This window comes from Sinohyriopsis cumingii, chromosome 4 (assembly GCF_028554795.1).
Source record: "Sinohyriopsis cumingii isolate HCF-2022 chromosome 4, ASM2855479v2, whole genome shotgun sequence".
In the NCBI taxonomy this organism is placed as follows: domain Eukaryota; kingdom Metazoa; phylum Mollusca; class Bivalvia; order Unionida; family Unionidae; genus Sinohyriopsis; species Sinohyriopsis cumingii.
In genome coordinates, this window is record NC_142964.1 from 53,371,334 (window position 1) to 53,390,215 (window position 18,882).

General features: G+C 34.0%; 1 protein-coding gene across 4 annotated transcripts in view; it reads left to right on the forward strand.

Annotated features, from left to right (window-relative positions):
• LOC149801169 (uncharacterized) overlaps positions 1–18,882 on the forward strand; it is a 104,233-nt gene that overhangs the window by 54,457 nt on the left and 30,894 nt on the right. For 2 of the 4 annotated variants that reach the window (XM_089955194.1, XM_089955196.1), the window contains exon 5: positions 14,311–14,328. The exons of the other annotated variants lie outside the window; for them this stretch is intronic. In XM_089955194.1, the coding sequence (XP_089811320.1) occupies positions 14,311–14,328 (18 nt within the window). The remainder of the gene's footprint in view (positions 1–14,310; positions 14,329–18,882) is intronic. 4 annotated transcript variants of the gene reach the window in all.

The following is an 18,882-nucleotide window of genomic DNA, read 5'->3' on the forward strand; positions in this document are numbered from 1 at the left end:
CAGGGTCATGTCCTCTGTGTGGCAAGATTATTGCTAGAAGATGTGTCACATACCACATCGGGGTCATGTCCTGCATGGCAAGATTATGGCTTGAAGATGCGTCACATACCACATCGGGTTCATGTCCTCCATGGCAAGATTATGGCTATAAGATGTGTCACATACCACATTGGGATTATGTCCTCTGTGTGGCAAGATTATTGATAGAAGATGTGTCACATACCACATCAGGGTTCTGTCCTCCGTGGCAAGATTATGGCTTGAAGATGTGTCACATACCACATTGGGGTCCTGTCCCCCATGGCAAGATTATGGCTTGAAGATGTGTCACATACCACATCAGGGTTCTGTCCTCCGTGGCAAGATTATGGCTTGAAGATGTGTCACATACCACATTGGGGTCCTGTCCTCCATGGCAAGATTATGGCTTGAAGATGTGTCACATACCACATCAGGGTTCTGTCCTCCGTGGCAAGATTATGGCTAGAAGATGTGTCACATACCACATTGGGGTCCTGTCCTCTGTGGCAAGATTATGGCTAGAAGATGTGTCACGTTGGGGCCCTGTCCTCTGTGGCAAGATTATTGCTAGAAGATGTGTCACATACCACATCAGGGTCCTGTCCTCTGTGGCAAGATTATGGCTAGAAGATGTGTCACATACCACATCGGGGTCATGTCCTCCATGGCAAGATTATGGCTAGAAGATGTGTCACATACCACATCGGGGTCATGTCCTCCATGGCAAGATTATGGCTTGAAGATGTGTCACATACCACATCAGTGTCCTGTCCTCCGTGGCAAGATTATGGCTAGAAGATGTGTCACATACCACATCAGTGTCCTGTCCTCCGTGGCAAGATTATGGCTAGAAGATGTGTCACATACCACATTGGGGTCCTGTCCTCCGTGGCAAGATTATGGCTAGAAGATGTGTCACGTTGGGGCCCTGTCCTCTGTGGCAAGATTATTGCTAGAAGATGTGTCACATACCACATCAGGGTCCTGTCCTCTGTGGCAAGATTATGGCTAGAAGATGTGTCACATACCACATCGGGGTCATGTCCTCCATGGCAAGATTATGGCTAGAAGATGTGTCACATACCACATCGGGGTCATGTCCTCCATGGCAAGATTATGGCTTGAAGATGTGTCACATACCACATCAGTGTCCTGTCCTCCGTGGCAGCATTATGCCTCTAAGGTCAGTACATATCTGTTCATTGTATAGTTTATCAGCAAATATTACAGATATGTTTATTGTTCGTGAATAAGTATGATAGTACATTAGTTTTTTTCATACATATCTTAACAATGAATTTTAGGTGCATAAAGTAGAATCTGTCTTGAAAGACCACCCCTTCTGCCAAATAGTTGTGGTCTCTCAAGGCAGGTAGTCTCTTATGACAGGTTATAACACTATATAATGAATAAATCCATACATTAAGATTTTGATATCCCAAGACTGGTGGTCTCTCATACTAGTGGTCTTTCATAGCAGGTTTTACGGTACTGTTCATCAACCAATATAATAATGTTATCTGGCAATATCCCTGACGACCACACTGAATACTCACAACGCATGTACTGTTCATCATCAGATATGATGCTGTTATCTGATGACATTCCTGATGACCACACTGAATACTCACAACGCATGTACTGTTCATCATCAGATATGATGCTGTTATCTGATGACATCCCTGATGACCACACTGAATACTCACAATACATGTAATGTTCATCATCAAATATGATGCTGTTATCTGATGACATCCCTGATGACCATACTGAATACTCACAATACATGTAATGTTCATCATCAGATATGATGCTGTTATCTGATGACATTCCTGATGACCACACTGAATACTCACAATACATGTATTGTTCATCATCAGATATGATGCTGTTATCTCATGACATTCCTGATGACCACAATGAATACTCACAATACATGTATTGTTCATCATCAGATATGATGCTGTTATCTGATGACATTACTGATGACCACACTGAATACTCACAATACATGTATTGTTCATCATCAGATATGATGCTGTTATCTGATGACATTCCTGATGACCACACTGAATACTCACAATACATGTATTGTTCATCATCAGATATGATGCTGTTATCTGATGACATTCCTGATGACCACACTGAATACTCACAATACATGTTGTTGTTGTTGTTGTTGTTGTTGTGGGGTTTAACGCCATTTTTCAGCACAAGATAGGCTATACATGGCGGCCAGTATTAATGGTGGAGGAAGAACCCGGGAAAACCTGGGAAAGAACCACCGACCCTCGAGAAGCTACTGGCAAGCTTTCTCACATACCCACATTGGCTGAATCTTAGACTCGAACCGCCGCAGACAGAGGTGAGATGGCAGTGATCCGTAACGAAGAGCGCTTTAGACCACTCGGCCACTCGGGGCCCCACACAATACATGTACTGTTCATCATCAGATATGATGCTGTTATCTGATGACATTCCTGATGACCACACTGAATACTCACAATACATGTATTGTTCATCATCAGATATGATGCTGTTATCTGATGACGTCCCTGATGACCACACTGAATACCATGCTGAATACTCCCATTGACAGTGAATGGTTGAGGAATGATCTCATGCAGTCCACTCCTTGACCCCTTGGGAAATTCCATACCCCACTGACCCATTGGTCCAGAATCTAGACCCATGACAATGTCTTGAACAATAACATCCATCAAATCAGCATCACCAGATTAATTAGTCACCAATGAATAATCTGAATTAAACAAGCCCATTGGAATTTAAGGACTTTAAGTAACAGCTAAAAAATACAGTAACGGAGCCATGTAATACAAGAGACACACCTAAAAAGTGTACTTTAATGTTCAAATGCAGTGATATACATTACGCATTTATGCACCATGGTGTTGAGTGACTCCCTTTGAATACTTTTTGGGGCATGTTACCGCAATTTGAAACCGGTGAATACTTACTTAAAACATGTTACAGCTGTTACTGTGCTATTTGAATATTTTCGTGAAACATGTCAGAGTCCGTAACAGCTGACCATGTTATTTATTGAAATATGGTACAGTATAGTGAGAATGGTAAAATTTCATGAATGCTAATGTATGAGTAAGAAGAGTTATGTGTTATATACAAATTTGTTTAATACAAGGCTTATTATTGTGGGGTTTACCTATGCATACCTGGGCAAAGAAATAGATATATTCTGCTTGGAAAGGCACTTACAGGGCTTCCATGGACATTGGCTTTGCTTCCCCTGGACCACACCACTATATTTGTCATGTTTATACTGGAATAAATTTGTTTTATCTCACATCACCAATTATCCAGTGTCTCTCTGTATTTAATTATATTAAAAAAGATTTTTTTGAGAGATAGAGTGTGTGTGTGTGTGTGTGTGTGTGACTTGGAGTTTTAACATAGCTTTAACAATTTTTCAGTCATATCACTACAATGTCTGCAGTGTGACAGTTAATAGTGATGTCTAGCACTGGGCATCATGCTGCAGACATGTAGCATGATGTCGCACCCAGTCCCATTATCCTGATACCAGGCTGACCAGTCCTAACACTAACTCTTAATGCTGAGCGCCAAGCGAGGCAGCTGTTAGTACCATTTTTGTAAGTCTTTGGTATGACTCGGCCGGGGATTGAACCCATGACCACCCACATCTGAAGCGGATGCTCTAACCATTAGGCCACTGGAGCAGTTGAGAGAGAGAGAGTTGTATGTTAATATTGTGTGACAGATTTAGAAATTGGTACACTGATTACCTTGACTTAATCCAAAATCAAGAATGATTAATAACTCAGTTGTGTTTTTCAAGACATTGACTACACAGCCTGTCCTTCCTTCATTGAGTGAGAGTGTACCTTTGCTATGTGCAATTATTTTGTGTGGCTTTACCTTGATTTTGTTTATATTTGTGAATTAATCTACATTTGCATGTATGTAAAGACAAGCCATGAAAAAATTGATAGGTAGTATTTCACTTGCATGTATACAACACAAGCCATGAAAAAATTTATATGTAGTATTTCGCTTGCATGTATACAAACACAAGCCATGAAAAATTTATATGTAGTATTTCGCTTGCATGTATACAAACACAAGCCATGAAAATTGATACATAGTATTTCACTTGCATGTATACAAACACAAGCCATGAAAAAATTGATACATATTATTTCACTTGCATGTATACAAACACAAGCCATGAAAAAATTGATACATAGTATTTCACTTGCATGTATACAAACACAAGCCATGAAAAATTGATACATAGTATTTCACTTGCATGTATACAGACACAAGCCATGAAAATTGATACATATTATTTCACTTGCATTTATACAAACACAAGCCATGAAAAATTGATACATATTATTTCACTTGCATGTATACAAACACAGGCCATGAAAATTTATACATAGTATTTCACTTGCATGTATACAAACACAGGCCATGAAAATTGATACATAGTATTTCACTTGCATGTATACAAACAGAAGCCATGAAAATTAATACATATTATTTCACTTGCATGTATACAAACACAAGCCATGAAAAATTGATTCATAGTATTTCACTTGCATGTATACAAACACAGGCCATGAAAATTGATACATAGTATTTCACTTGCATGTATACAAACACAAGCCATGAAAAATTTATATGTAGTATTTCACTTGCATGTATACAAACACAAGCCATGAAAAATTGATACATAGTATTTCACTTGCATGTATACAAACACAAGCCATGAAAATTGATACATAGTATTTCACTTGCATGTATACAAACACAAGCCATGAAAAATTGATACATAGTATTTCACTTGCATGTATACAAACACAAGCCATGAAAAATTGATACATATTATTTCACTTGCATGTATACAAACACAAGCCATGAAAAAATTGATACACATTATTTCACTTGCATGTATACAAACACAGGCCATGAAAATTGATACATAGTATTTCACTTGCATGTATACAAACACAGGCCATGAAAATTGATACATAGTATTTCACTTGCATGTATACAAACACAAGCCATGAAAAATTGATACATATTATTTCACTTGCATGTATACAAACACAGGCCATGAAAATTGATACATAGTATTTCACTTCCATGTATACAAACACAGGCCATGAAAAATTGATACATAGTATTTCACTTGCATGTATACAAACACAGGCCATGAAAAATTGATACATAGTATTTCACTTGCATGTATACAAACACAAGCCATGAAATATTGATACATAGTATTTCACTTGCATGTATACAAACACAAGCCATGAAAAAATTGATACATATTATTTCACTTGCATGTATACAAACACAAGCCATGAAAATTGATACATAGTATTTCACTTGCATGTATACAAACACAAGCCATGAAAATTGATACATAGTATTTCACTTGCATGTATACAAACACAAGCCATGAAAAATTGATACATATTATTTCACTTGCATGTATACAAACACAAGCCATGAAAATTGATACATAGTATTTCACTTGCATGTATACAAACACAGGCCATGAAAAATTGATACATAGTATTTCACTTGCTTGTATACAAACACAAGCCATGAAAAATTGATACATATTATTTCACTTGCATGTATACAAACACAAGCCATGAAAAAATTGATACATATTATTTCACTTGCATGTATACAAACACAAGCCATGAAAATTGATACATAGTATTTCACTTGCATGTATACAAACACAAGCCATGAAAAAATTGATACATATTATTTCACTTGCATGTATACAAACACAAGCCATGAAAAAATTGATACATATTATTTCACTTGCATGTATACAAACACAGGCCATGAAAATTGATACATAGTATTTCACTTGCATGTATACAAACACAAGCCATGACAATTGATACATAGTATTTCACTTGCATGTATACAAACACAAGCCATGAAAATTGATACATAGTATTTCACTTGCATGTATACAAACACAAGCCATGAAAAAATTGATACATAGTATTTCACTTGCATGTATACAAACACAAGCCATGGAAAATTGATACTTAGTATTTCACTTGCATGTATACAGACACAAGCCATGAAAATTGATACATATTATTTCACTTGCATTTATTTATACAAACACAAGCCATGAAAAATTGATACATAGTATTTCACTTGCATGTATACAAACACAAGCCATGAAAATTGATACATAGTATTTCACTTGCATGTATACAAACACAGGCCATGAAAATTGATACATAGTATTTCACTTGCATGTATACAAACAGAAGCCATGAAAATTGATACATATTATTTCACTTGCATGTATACAAACACAAGCCATGAAAAATTGATTCATAGTATTTCACTTGCATGTATACAAACACATGCCATGAAAATTGATACATAGTATTTCACTTGCATGTATACAAACACAAGCCATGAAAAATTTATATGTAGTATTTCACTTGCATGTATACAAACACAAGCCATGAAAAAATTGATACATAGTATTTCACTTGCATGTATACAAACACAAGCCATGAAAATTGATACATAGTATTTCACTTGCATGTATACAAACACAAGCCATGAAAAATTGATACATAGTATTTCACTTGCATGTATACAAACACAGGCCATGAAAATTGATACATATTATTTCACTTGCATGTATACAAACACAAGCCATGAAAATTGATACATGGTATTTCACTTGCATGTATACAAACACAAGCCATGAAAATTGATACATATTATTTCACTTGCATGTATACAAACACAGGCCATGAAAATTGATACATAGTATTTCACTTGCATGTATACAAACACAGGCCATGAAAAATTGATACATAGTATTTCACTTGCATGTATACAAACACAAGCCATGAAAATTGATACATATTATTTCACTTGCATGTATACAAACACAAGCCATGAAAAAATTGATACATATTATTTCGCTTGCATGTATACAAACACAAGCCATGAAAATTGATACATAGTATTTCACTTGCATGTATACAAACACAAGCCATGAAAAATTGATACATATTATTTTACTTGCATGTATACAAACACAAGCCGTGAAAAAATTGATACATATTATTTCACTTGCATGTATACAAACACAAGCCATGAAAATTGATACATAGTATTTCACTTGCATGTATACAAACACAAGCCATGAAAAATTGATACATATTATTTCACTTGCATGTATACAAACACAAGCCATGAAAAAATTGATGCATATTATTTCTTTTGCATGTATACAAACACAGGCCATGAAAACTTGATACATAGTATTTCACTTGCATGTATACAAACACAAGCCATGAAAATTGGTACATAGTATTTCACTTGCATGTATACAAACACAGGCCATGAAAATTGATACATAGTATTTCACTTGCATGTATACAAACACAAGCCATGAAAAATTGATGCATATTATTTCACTTGCATGTATACAAACACAAGCCATGAAAAAATTGATACATATTATTTCACTTGCATGTATACAAACACAGGCCATGAAAAATTGATACATAGTATTTCACTTGCATGTATACAAACACAAGCCATGAAAAAAGTGATACATATTATTTCACTTGCACTTATACAAACACAAGCTATGAAAAAATTTATACATATTATTTCACTTGCATGTATACAAACACAACCATGAAAAATTGATACATAGTATTTCACTTGCATGTATACAAACACAAGCCATGAAAATTGATACATATTATTTCACTTGCATGTATATAAACACAAGCCATGAAAAATTGATACATAGTATTTCACTTGCATGTATACAAACACAGGCCATGAAAATTGATACATAGTATTTCACTTGCATGTATACAAACAGAAGCCATGAAAAATTTATATGTAGTATTTCACTTGCATGTATACAAACACAAGCCATGAAAATTGATACATATTGTTTCACTTGCATTTATACAAACACAGTCCATGCAAATGGATACATAATATTTCACTTGTATGTATACAAACAAGCCATGAAAATTGATACATATTATTTCACTTGCATTTATAGAAACACAGTCCATGAAAATTGATGCATAGTATTTCACTTGCATGTATACAAACACAAGCAATGAAAAATTGATACATATTATTTCACTTGCATGTATACAAACACAAGCTATGAAAATTAATACATAGTATTTCACTTGCATGTATACAAACACAGGCCATGAAAATTGATACATAGTATTTCACTTGCATGTATACAAACACAGGCCATGAAAATTGATACATAGTATTTCACTTGCATGTATGCAAACACAAGCCATGAAAAATTGATGCATATTATTTCACTTGCATGTATACAAACACAAGCCATGAAAATTGATACATATTATTTCACTTGCATGTATACAAACACAGGCCATGAAAATTGATACATAGTATTTCACTTGCATGTATACAAACACAAGCCATGAAAAATTGATACATATTATTTCACTTGCATGTATACAAACCCAGGCCATGAAAATTGATACATAGTATTTCACTTGCATGTATACAAACACAAGCCATGAAAAATTGATACATATTATTTCACTTGCATGTATACAAACCCAAGCCATGAAAATTGATACATAGTATTTCACTTGCATGTATACAAACACAAGCCATGAAAAATTTATATGTAGTATTTCACTTGCATGTATACAAACACAAGCCATGAAAATTGATACATATTGTTTCACTTGCATTTATACAAACACAGTCCATGCAAATGGATACATAATATTTCACTTGTATGTATACAAACAAGCCATGAAAATTGATACATATTATTTCACTTGCATTTATAGAAACACAGTCCATGAAAATTGATACATAGTATTTCACTTGCATGTATACAAACACAAGCAATGAAAAATTGATACATATTATTTCACTTGCATGTATACAAACACAAGCTATGAAAATTAATACATAGTATTTCACTTGCATGTATACAAACACAGGCCATGAAAATTGATACATAGTATTTCACTTGCATGTATACAAACCCAAGCCATGAAAATTGATACATAGTATTTCACTTGCATGTATGCAAACACAAGCCATGAAAAATTGATGCATATTATTTCACTTGCATGTATACAAACACAAGCCATGAAAATTGATACATATTATTTCACTTGCATGTATACAAACACAGGCCATGAAAATTGATACATAGTATTTCACTTGCATGTATACAAACACAAGCCATGAAAAATTGATACATATTATTTCACTTGCATGTATACAAGCCCAGGCCATGAAAATTGATACATAGTATTTCACTTGCATGTATACAAACACAAGCCATGAAAATTGATACATATTGTTTCACTTGCATTTATACAAACACAGTCCATGCAAATGGATACATAATATTTCACTTGTATGTATACAAACAAGCCATGAAAATTGATACATATTATTTCACTTGCATTTATAGAAACACAGTCCATGAAAATTGATACATAGTATTTCACTTGCATGTATACAAACACAAGCAATGAAAAATTGATACATATTATTTCACTTGCATGTATACAAACACAAGCTATGAAAATTAATACATAGTATTTCACTTGCATGTATACAAACACAGGCCATGAAAATTGATACATAGTATTTCACTTGCATGTATACAAACCCAAGCCATGAAAATTGATACATAGTATTTCACTTGCATGTATGCAAACACAAGCCATGAAAAATTGATGCATATTATTTCACTTGCATGTATACAAACACAAGCCATGAAAATTGATACATATTATTTCACTTGCATGTATACAAACACAGGCCATGAAAATTGATACATAGTATTTCACTTGCATGTATACAAACACAAGCCATGAAAATTGATACATAGTATTTCACTTGCATGTATACAAACCCAAGCCATGAAAATTGATACATAGTATTTCACTTGCATGTATACAAACACAAGCCATGAAAAATTGATACATATTATTTCACTTGCATGTATACAAACACAATCCATGAAAAATTGATACATAGTATTTCACTTGCATTTATACAAACACAAGCCATTAAATACTGATATATAGTATTTCACCAGCATGTATATAAACGCAACCCATAAAAAAATTTGTATGTAGCAAATGATGAATAATAGCATTATTGTAGGCCAGTTGATAATTGAATGTCAACATCTTTGTAGGCCAGTTGATAATTGAATGTTGTCAACATCCTTGTAGGCCAGTTGATAATTGAATGTCAACATCCTTGTAGGCCAGTTGATAATTAAATGTCAACATCCTTGTAGGCCAGTTGATAATTGAATGTCAACATCCTTGTAGGCCAGTTGATAATTGAATGGTGTCAACATCCTTGTAGGCCAGTTGACAATTTAATGGTGTCAACATCCTTGTAGGCCAGTTGATAATTAAATGTTGTCAACATCCTTGTAGGCCAGTTGTTAACTGAATGTTGTCAACATCCTTGTAGGCCATTTGATAATTGAATGTTGTCAACATCCTTGTAGGCCAGTTGATAATTGAATGTCAACATCCTTGTAGGCCATTTGATAATTAAATGTTGTCAGCATCCTTGTAGGCCATTTGATAATTGAATGTTGTCAACATCCTTGTAGGTCATTTGATAATTGAATGTCAACATCCTTGTAGGCCAGTTGATAATTGAATGGTGTCAGCATCCTTGTAGGCCAGTTGATAATTGAATAGTATCAACATACTTGTAGGTCAGTTGATAATTGAATGGTGTCAGCATCCTTGTAGGCCAGTTGATAATTGAATGGTTCAACATCCTTTCTTCTGCTTTTAGAAAAATTACAAAAAGGATACTAAAGAAAATTCTAGATTTTTTCAAAAATTATTCTTATTATTCTTATTCAGAATGCATAGATTGAAAAGTAATATATCAACAAGAGACTTTATTAAAGTCTTAAAGGCTTAAATATAGATAAGCAACCTATATTTATAGTTTGAGATACTCGTAAGAAATAGACATTTAACTTTGTTGGCATTGGAAAACCCAGGATTATGTCCAGTTGCAAGGTTTACAGTGGATTGTTGATACAGTTACCTTCCAAATTGTTAATATGTGACAATAATTAATATTAATTGCAGTACTTGATATCTTTAATGATAATTTTAGAAACATTAGGAAAGAAGGATAATCATTGATACTAGACTTTAAGTTGACCCCATGTCATGCTCACTTCTTTATACTTTACAAGACATGACATACTTTCAAAATCATTTATAGACTTATTGTCAGTGGTTGTGAATTTTTGATTATCACTTAATTTTGTAGACTCATTGAGTGGTTTTAGTATGTTTTGCTTCACACGATTCAAGTTCAGTTTTAAGATTGAGAAATATCATATATACTGAGAATATTGTGTAATGCTAGTTATTGAGATGTACAGATGTGAGAATATTGTGTAATGCTAGTTATTGAGATATACAGATGTGAGAATATTGTGTAATGCTAGTTATTGAGATGTACAGCTGTGAGAATATTGTGTAATGCTAGTTATTGAGATATACAGCTGTGAGAATATTGTGTAATGCTAGTTATTGAGATATACAGATGTGAGAATATTGTGTAATGCTAGTTATTGAGATATACAGATGTGAGAATATTGTGTAATGCTAGTTACTGAGATATACAGATGTGAGAATATTGTGTAACGCTAGTTATTGAGATGTACAGATGTGAGAATATTGTGTAATGCTAGTTATTGAGATGTACAGATGTGAGAATATTGTGTAATGCTAGTTATTGAGATGTACAGATATGTCATTTACATAAATGTCTTGCACAAATCAAATCATTTTCTGTTCCAGTTTCAGAAATGTTATTACCATATTGGAGGGAACTGTACATGTATATATTTTTTAAAAAGCAGTGAAATTGTGCTTTAAACATTCTAAGAGTAGAGCTGCAAAGAAATATTGTACTTTTAAAAACCATGTGTATTTATGTACATTTATTACATTATGGGATGGCAGATCAGGATCTGTCATTTGCAGTTGGCTTAACCTATATATGAGTATATACAGTTAAATCTCTTTCATGATTTATAGCATACAAAATATTATATAAATGAAGGTTCATCAAAATTTATAATAATTTATTATGCAGTATAATTTATTAAAGGTATATTTGTTTGAAATGTGTATCCTGTCGGATGGAAGTCATGTCAAGGCTATGGATTGTCAGGCAAATGTAACATATACTTTGTACTTGATATCAGTCCCTGCTTGAGTTTGAAACCCTAAACTTTGCTTTTTACTTGAACAAGCACCATGTCAGCTATATTTCATGATTTTTCAGCAGCAGTTAACAGTTCGAAGAGGTTTTGATATAGCCTTTTTTTTAGCTTTTGAATTTTAATAAATTAGTCATATTGTTTTCAAGCATGAACCTCCCTTTCTTTCATAGGGATTCCATGGACATGAACAGGTGTATATTGACCCATTCTTGCATAGAGCGTCCATGCACATAACAGGTGTATATTGACCCATTCTTACATAGAGCGTCCATGCACATAACAGGTGTATATTGACCCATTCTTGCATAGAGCGTCCATGGACATGAACAGGTGTATATTGACCCATTCTTGCATAGAGAGTCCATGCACATGAACAGGTGTATATTCACCCATTCTTGCATAGAGCGTCCATGCACATGAACAGGTGTATATTGACCCATTCTTGCAAAGAGCGTCCATGCACATGAACAGGTGTATATTCACCCATTCTTGCATAGAGCATCCATGCACATGAACAGGTGTATATTGACCCATTCTTGCATAGAGAGTCCATGCACATGAACAGATGTATATTCACCCATTCTTGCATAGAGAGTCCATGCACATGAACAGGTGTATATTGACCCATTCTTGCATAGAGAGTCCATGCACATGAACAGATGTATATTCACCCATTCTTGCATAGAGAGTCCATGCACATGAACAGGTGTATATTCACCCATTCTTGCATAGAGCGTCCATGCACATGAACAGATGTATATTCACCCATTCTTGCATAGAGAGTCCATGCACATGAACAGGTGTATATTGACCCATTCTTGCATAGAGAGTCCATGCACATGAACAGGTGTATATTGACCCATTCTTGCATAGAGAGTCCATGCACATGAACAGGTGTATATTCACCCATTCTTGCATAGAACGTCCATGCACATGAACAGGTGTATATTGACCCATTCTTGCATAGAGAGTCCATGCACATGAACAGGTGTATATTCACCCATTCTTGCATAGAGCGTCCATGCACATGAACAGGTGTATATTGACCCATTCTTGCATAGAACATCCATGCACATGAACAGGTGTATATTCACCCATTTTTCCATAGAGCGTCCATGTACCAGGGCCACGGACATGATTTGTGGGCCCTAGGAAAAATTCTCCAGTAGGCCCCTATGAATTAAAACAAAAAATGTCTTCTCTTTGGCAGTGGGCTCCCTGACCCTTATGGGCCCCCAGATTTCTGTCCTAGTTGACTTAACCCTCTTTGCAGCCCTGTCATGCACATGAACAGGCATATAAAATGAATACACTTCATATCCTGAAAATATTACAATGTTAGCTGGTTCATCATCGAAGGGATGATCTTGGTCTATTCCATTTGTGGTTGGATGCAACTAAGTCTGGTATACTAACTAGCACACACAGCTAGATATAGTCAATCATATAATATATGTAATTGTGTACAAGTCAGATCTGACAGCAGAATTTATAGAGCCCAATCTGCCGTCATAAAATGCACCAGCAGATCTGGATTTGTGCAGTTTTGCTAGGAGTAATTAGTAGAACAAGCAACATAGACCCTGGTTTACCAGCACATTATGTGACAGCAGATCAGGTTCTCTACTGTATGCAGTTGGGCCGATTTACAAATGAGTAGTAACGGTACCACATCAGCTCGAAAATCACTAGATCATTCTTGATGCTGCATGGTTGCTATAGCAACAGAAAAAACAAAGATGGAGAATGATACTCTTTCAGTTCTCTGTATACAATTAGTCATCAAATTGTAGCAGTATTTTAGATATCATTTATAATTATCAATTGCTCATATTTTGGGGTCAACTTATTGACTAGAAAATTGTTTTAAAAATTGACATACATTCAGTATAATTCCCTTGTGATGTATTTATTTTTATCTACCTGTAATATTTCTATTTTTAATTTCTCTTCAGAATAACAACGATGAGGAGGTAAGAGCCAGCACCCCTTTAGAACTGTATGCTTTAGTATGGTCTTTAGTATGGTTATGGTCATTTCAGCTTCAAATAAACATATGTATTATGTGCAGGACTCAAGGACAAGATAAATTTGTTACCAAAAGCAGAAGAAAGGCTTGTCAATGTTTTTCAGTATTTTAGTATTCTGGCTGCAGATTTGAAGATGTACTGTTCATTACCAAGTCAGAGTTTACTTACGTATATGGATAATAATATAATAATCATGAAAACTTTCTAGCTCTGTCAGATGCTTCAACTTTGGCATTGACAGGACCTCACTATAGTTTGGGCCATCCTCACTTTTCAACTTTGGCATTGACAGGACCTCACTATATTTTGGGCCATCCTCACTTTTCAACTTTGACATTGACAAAGACCTCCATATATTAGGTCAGACCATTATTCAATTTTGGCATTAATTAGGACCTCAAAATATTTTTTGCCAGACCTATTTGTCAACTTTTACATTGACAAGGTCTTCAGTGTTAGGTCATTCTCATTATTCAACTTTGACAGTGACATGGACATCAGCTTATTAAGCTGTCCCCACTTTTCAACTTTGACATTGATAAGGACCTCAAAATATTTGGTAAGCCCCACTTGTCATTTTGAGATGGATATTAGGCCAGCTCCACTTTTCAACTTTGGCATTGACAAAGACCCCAGTATACCAGGCCAGCCCAGCTTTTCAAGATTATGATGAAAATGATTCTTTATAAGTCTGACACTTGATAGATACAAGGACTATGGGAATTTTAACAAGACATATTTACTGCCTGTTCCCCATCTTTTTGAAGAAAAGTTAGTAACATTGCATCAGCATTTGGATACATCCATCTTTCACACTTTAGTTTATGCTCTATAACTTTAAAGTCATTCCAGATCAATAGCTAAAATTTATATAACTAGAAGGTGTGTCATGTACCACATTGGAGCTGCTGTCTTCAAGGTCAAGGTCAAGGTCATAGATTAATATTTTGTATTTCCCTCACACTCTTTCTTTTACTCTTTAACTTTAAAGTGATTTGAGTTAATGGATGAATTTTTATCTACATGTTCATCATCACTAGATAGTGTGTCACATGCGATATTGGGGTTCTTTTCTTTAACTTGAAACTTGGTATAATTTATGTCATCAATACAAAGAATGTAATATACTACATTGGATGTCCGATCTTCAAGGTCAAGGGTTAATTTGCTCCACTGCTCAGTAACCTTACAACTCTGTTCTAAGGTCATGTCAGCTTTTATTATTGAGAACTGTCAAGTCCCTAACATGGTATGCAGGGACAAAAATTTACAGAATTTATTTAAATTAGTGAATCAATCAAACAATCAACAACTAAACTGTATATATTGGGGAACATGCTTCTAATTCACTGTCCTTAATGTCTATCCATGAGTCACCTCACTTAAAAACTGGATCAGATGCCTCTGATTGAGAATCATTTTGTTGCATTCATGGATTAACTTGCTAATTTTTGTGCCTTAAATACATCATTTCCATGTTTGATAGTATATTCCATTGATGCATGCATTGAGAAATTGACCCCTTTCACATTGTTCCGCCTTGTGTCGCTACTGTCCATATTTTTGCTAGATAATGTATAGTTAAACAGTTTACAGCTTATAGTAAATTACTTGGAGAGTACAAACAGAGAACTGAATGAATAAATAAAATGAATGAAATAGATAAATAACAAATTAATGATTCATGGAATAAATGTGTAAATGATTAAATAACAAAATTGAATGTTTAATCTGCAACTTCAGAATGATACTTTATCACTATTAACAAATGAACTTTTATGCTTAAAATGATGTAATTTCAGTTAAACTGAGATTAATCGCTTTCTTTTCCAAGTTATTGATAAATAAAAATCATTTAAAAACACTTTCATGGTTTATCTGATGAGTGGCATGATTCGTGTAAAGAAGAGGTACAAAGATGGCTTCCGTCTTTACTGACACTTTTATTTCATGAATACTGTATTTAAAAAATTTACAATATTGACTTTCAAGCATCCATAAGAAACAGTTAATTTGTACTTTCAAGTATCCATAAGAAATAGCTCATCTTTACTTTCAAGCATCCGTAAGAAAAAGTTCATCTGTTCTTTCAAGCATCCATGAGAAACATTTCATCTTTACTTTCATAAGGGGGCACTCTACAGATATTATGAACTTCTGAGAAAGAGGTGGGTGTAAGGTGAAGTTGTTTACATTTGCAACATGCACAATGGAGAGAATGTTGGCATACCTCTATATTACTTTCATGTACTATGGCTGAAATTTCATTGGATATTGTACTTGAATAGATTATAAATTATCTAAGCACACAGCTAACTAAAATGACTGCTCCCTTGTGCTGAAAAAATCAGCCTGAATTAGTCTAAAGTACACTATCTTTAGCAGTTGTTAAAATAGGGAAAATGAATTTTGCCAGACTAGACAAAAACAGCTTCTAAAAGTGCAATAAATGAATTACCAAAAATATAAAATGTAAAATAAGTTATCGTCACTTTTTTTAAATACAATTTACCTCTGAAGTCCAGGAAGTGAAAATGACCAAGTGGAGCTAGCAGCTTTTTGAAAGGTGCACATATGAAGTAAGGCCAAGCTGTATACTCTATAACCCATATTACACCCATCAATCATATACCACAATAAAGGGAATTAAAGGTTCTTTGAATTATACCTAAGGTATACAAGGTCCTTTTTAAATAGCCAGTATAACCAGTGAGGACACCCAGAGAAATTCTTTTTCTTTAAAATTCTAACTTGAAACTGGTGAGCACCACCTTAGAAACAGTTTATCTATACTTTCAAGCATCCATAAGAAACAGCTTGTCTGTACTTTCAAGCATCCATAAGAAACAGCTTGTATGTACTTTCAAGCATCCATAAGAAACAGCTTGTCTGTACTTTCAAGCATCCATAAGAAACTGCTCATCTCTAGGTTGACCATATATTCCTATGGCATTATTTTTCATGATGAAAATTAGTTAAATTTTTGCTTTTAAAAAAAATAAAATATAAAAAGTTAATATAATTTGTTGAGCCAGCTTTTAGCCTTTAAAATCAAATGGCAAAAATATATATTTTTCAAAAGAGTTTATTGTCAGTGAGATTCTGCATTCTTTTTAAGTTTTTTTTTTAGTGAAAATGAAAATTCTTTCAATGAATGTTTATGTGTTTTTCCATGACAACTAATTTTAGACACCGTTGACAAAGATGAACATTTTTTTAATGATAACGTTTTTCATGCAGAATTACTTTAAGAAAAAATACAATTATTAAAGTTAAATGGATTTCCTGTGCCAACTCTTATCATGCAGAATCATATGGCAGTTTAAAAGTCATTGATTGTTTGCCAAACAGAATTGTATTGTCATTGAGTACCTTCTTAAAAATATAGATGAAACTTCTTCCATGAACAGATGTTTCCTTTTATCCATGACAACCTATTTTAGACACATTTGGCTTAGATGAACAATTTTTTTAAATTCATAATTACTGAGATAAAAACAGTTGACATTTTCATATTTGCTGTGCAAGATATTTAAAATAAATTTGAAGATTATTATGCAGTTACTTTCTTCACAACTAATGCATCATTACTCATCCCATTCAGATTTTAATGATGATTGTTTTCTATGGGGTTTTTTTGTGTCAGGTTTGCTCCAGTATGGTAATTCATTCTTGAGACTATCAATAATGACAGAACTTTATATACATAGGGTACATCAGCACAATCCTGGCTATATAACACAGAGTAAACATTATGCAGTAATTATAATAAGGGTCAGACAATTCTTGAGAAAGATAAACTATTCCTAATAAAATGAAACATATTCTCCTTTAAATTTAAAATTAAATTCATTACAAAATTCTTAAAGAGGTTTAACAAAAAAGGTAGAATCCTTAAAACAGATCAAAATTTCTTTAAAAAACTGCATTATGTAAGAAAGGAAAGGATTTTCTTTGGTAGCACATTATCAGAAAGCATCTTGATCTAGCTGACGTACAAAAAACTTTGTCTTTTGTGATGGAAGTTGGTTACCTCTGCAAGAAAAGAATATGGTGCACCATCAGTGGACACTAACAAGATAAATTCTAGTCAAACTGAGACATCAACTCTCTGATAAAGAAAATAACATGTGAGAATCAATGAATCTACAATTGAAGGAAAATAGATGACAAGAGATCAAGTGCAAATGAATTTTTAAAAGAAAAACATTAATTTAGTATGACACACAGTTCTTTTTACTTTAATAAAAACAGGACGAATGTTGATTAGGCTTAAAATAAATGTATCATAGTTAACTTCACTGTATTATCTTACACACACACACACACACACACACACACACACACACACACACACACACACACACACCATGCAGGCTTGGGAATGTAGAATACTCTTCTGAATGTCCTAAAAGGCAATTAATGGAAGCAGATGTTGCAATAATTAGCAATTAGCAAGCCAGATTCACCACTTTGTCATGTGACTGTTCTTGAGTA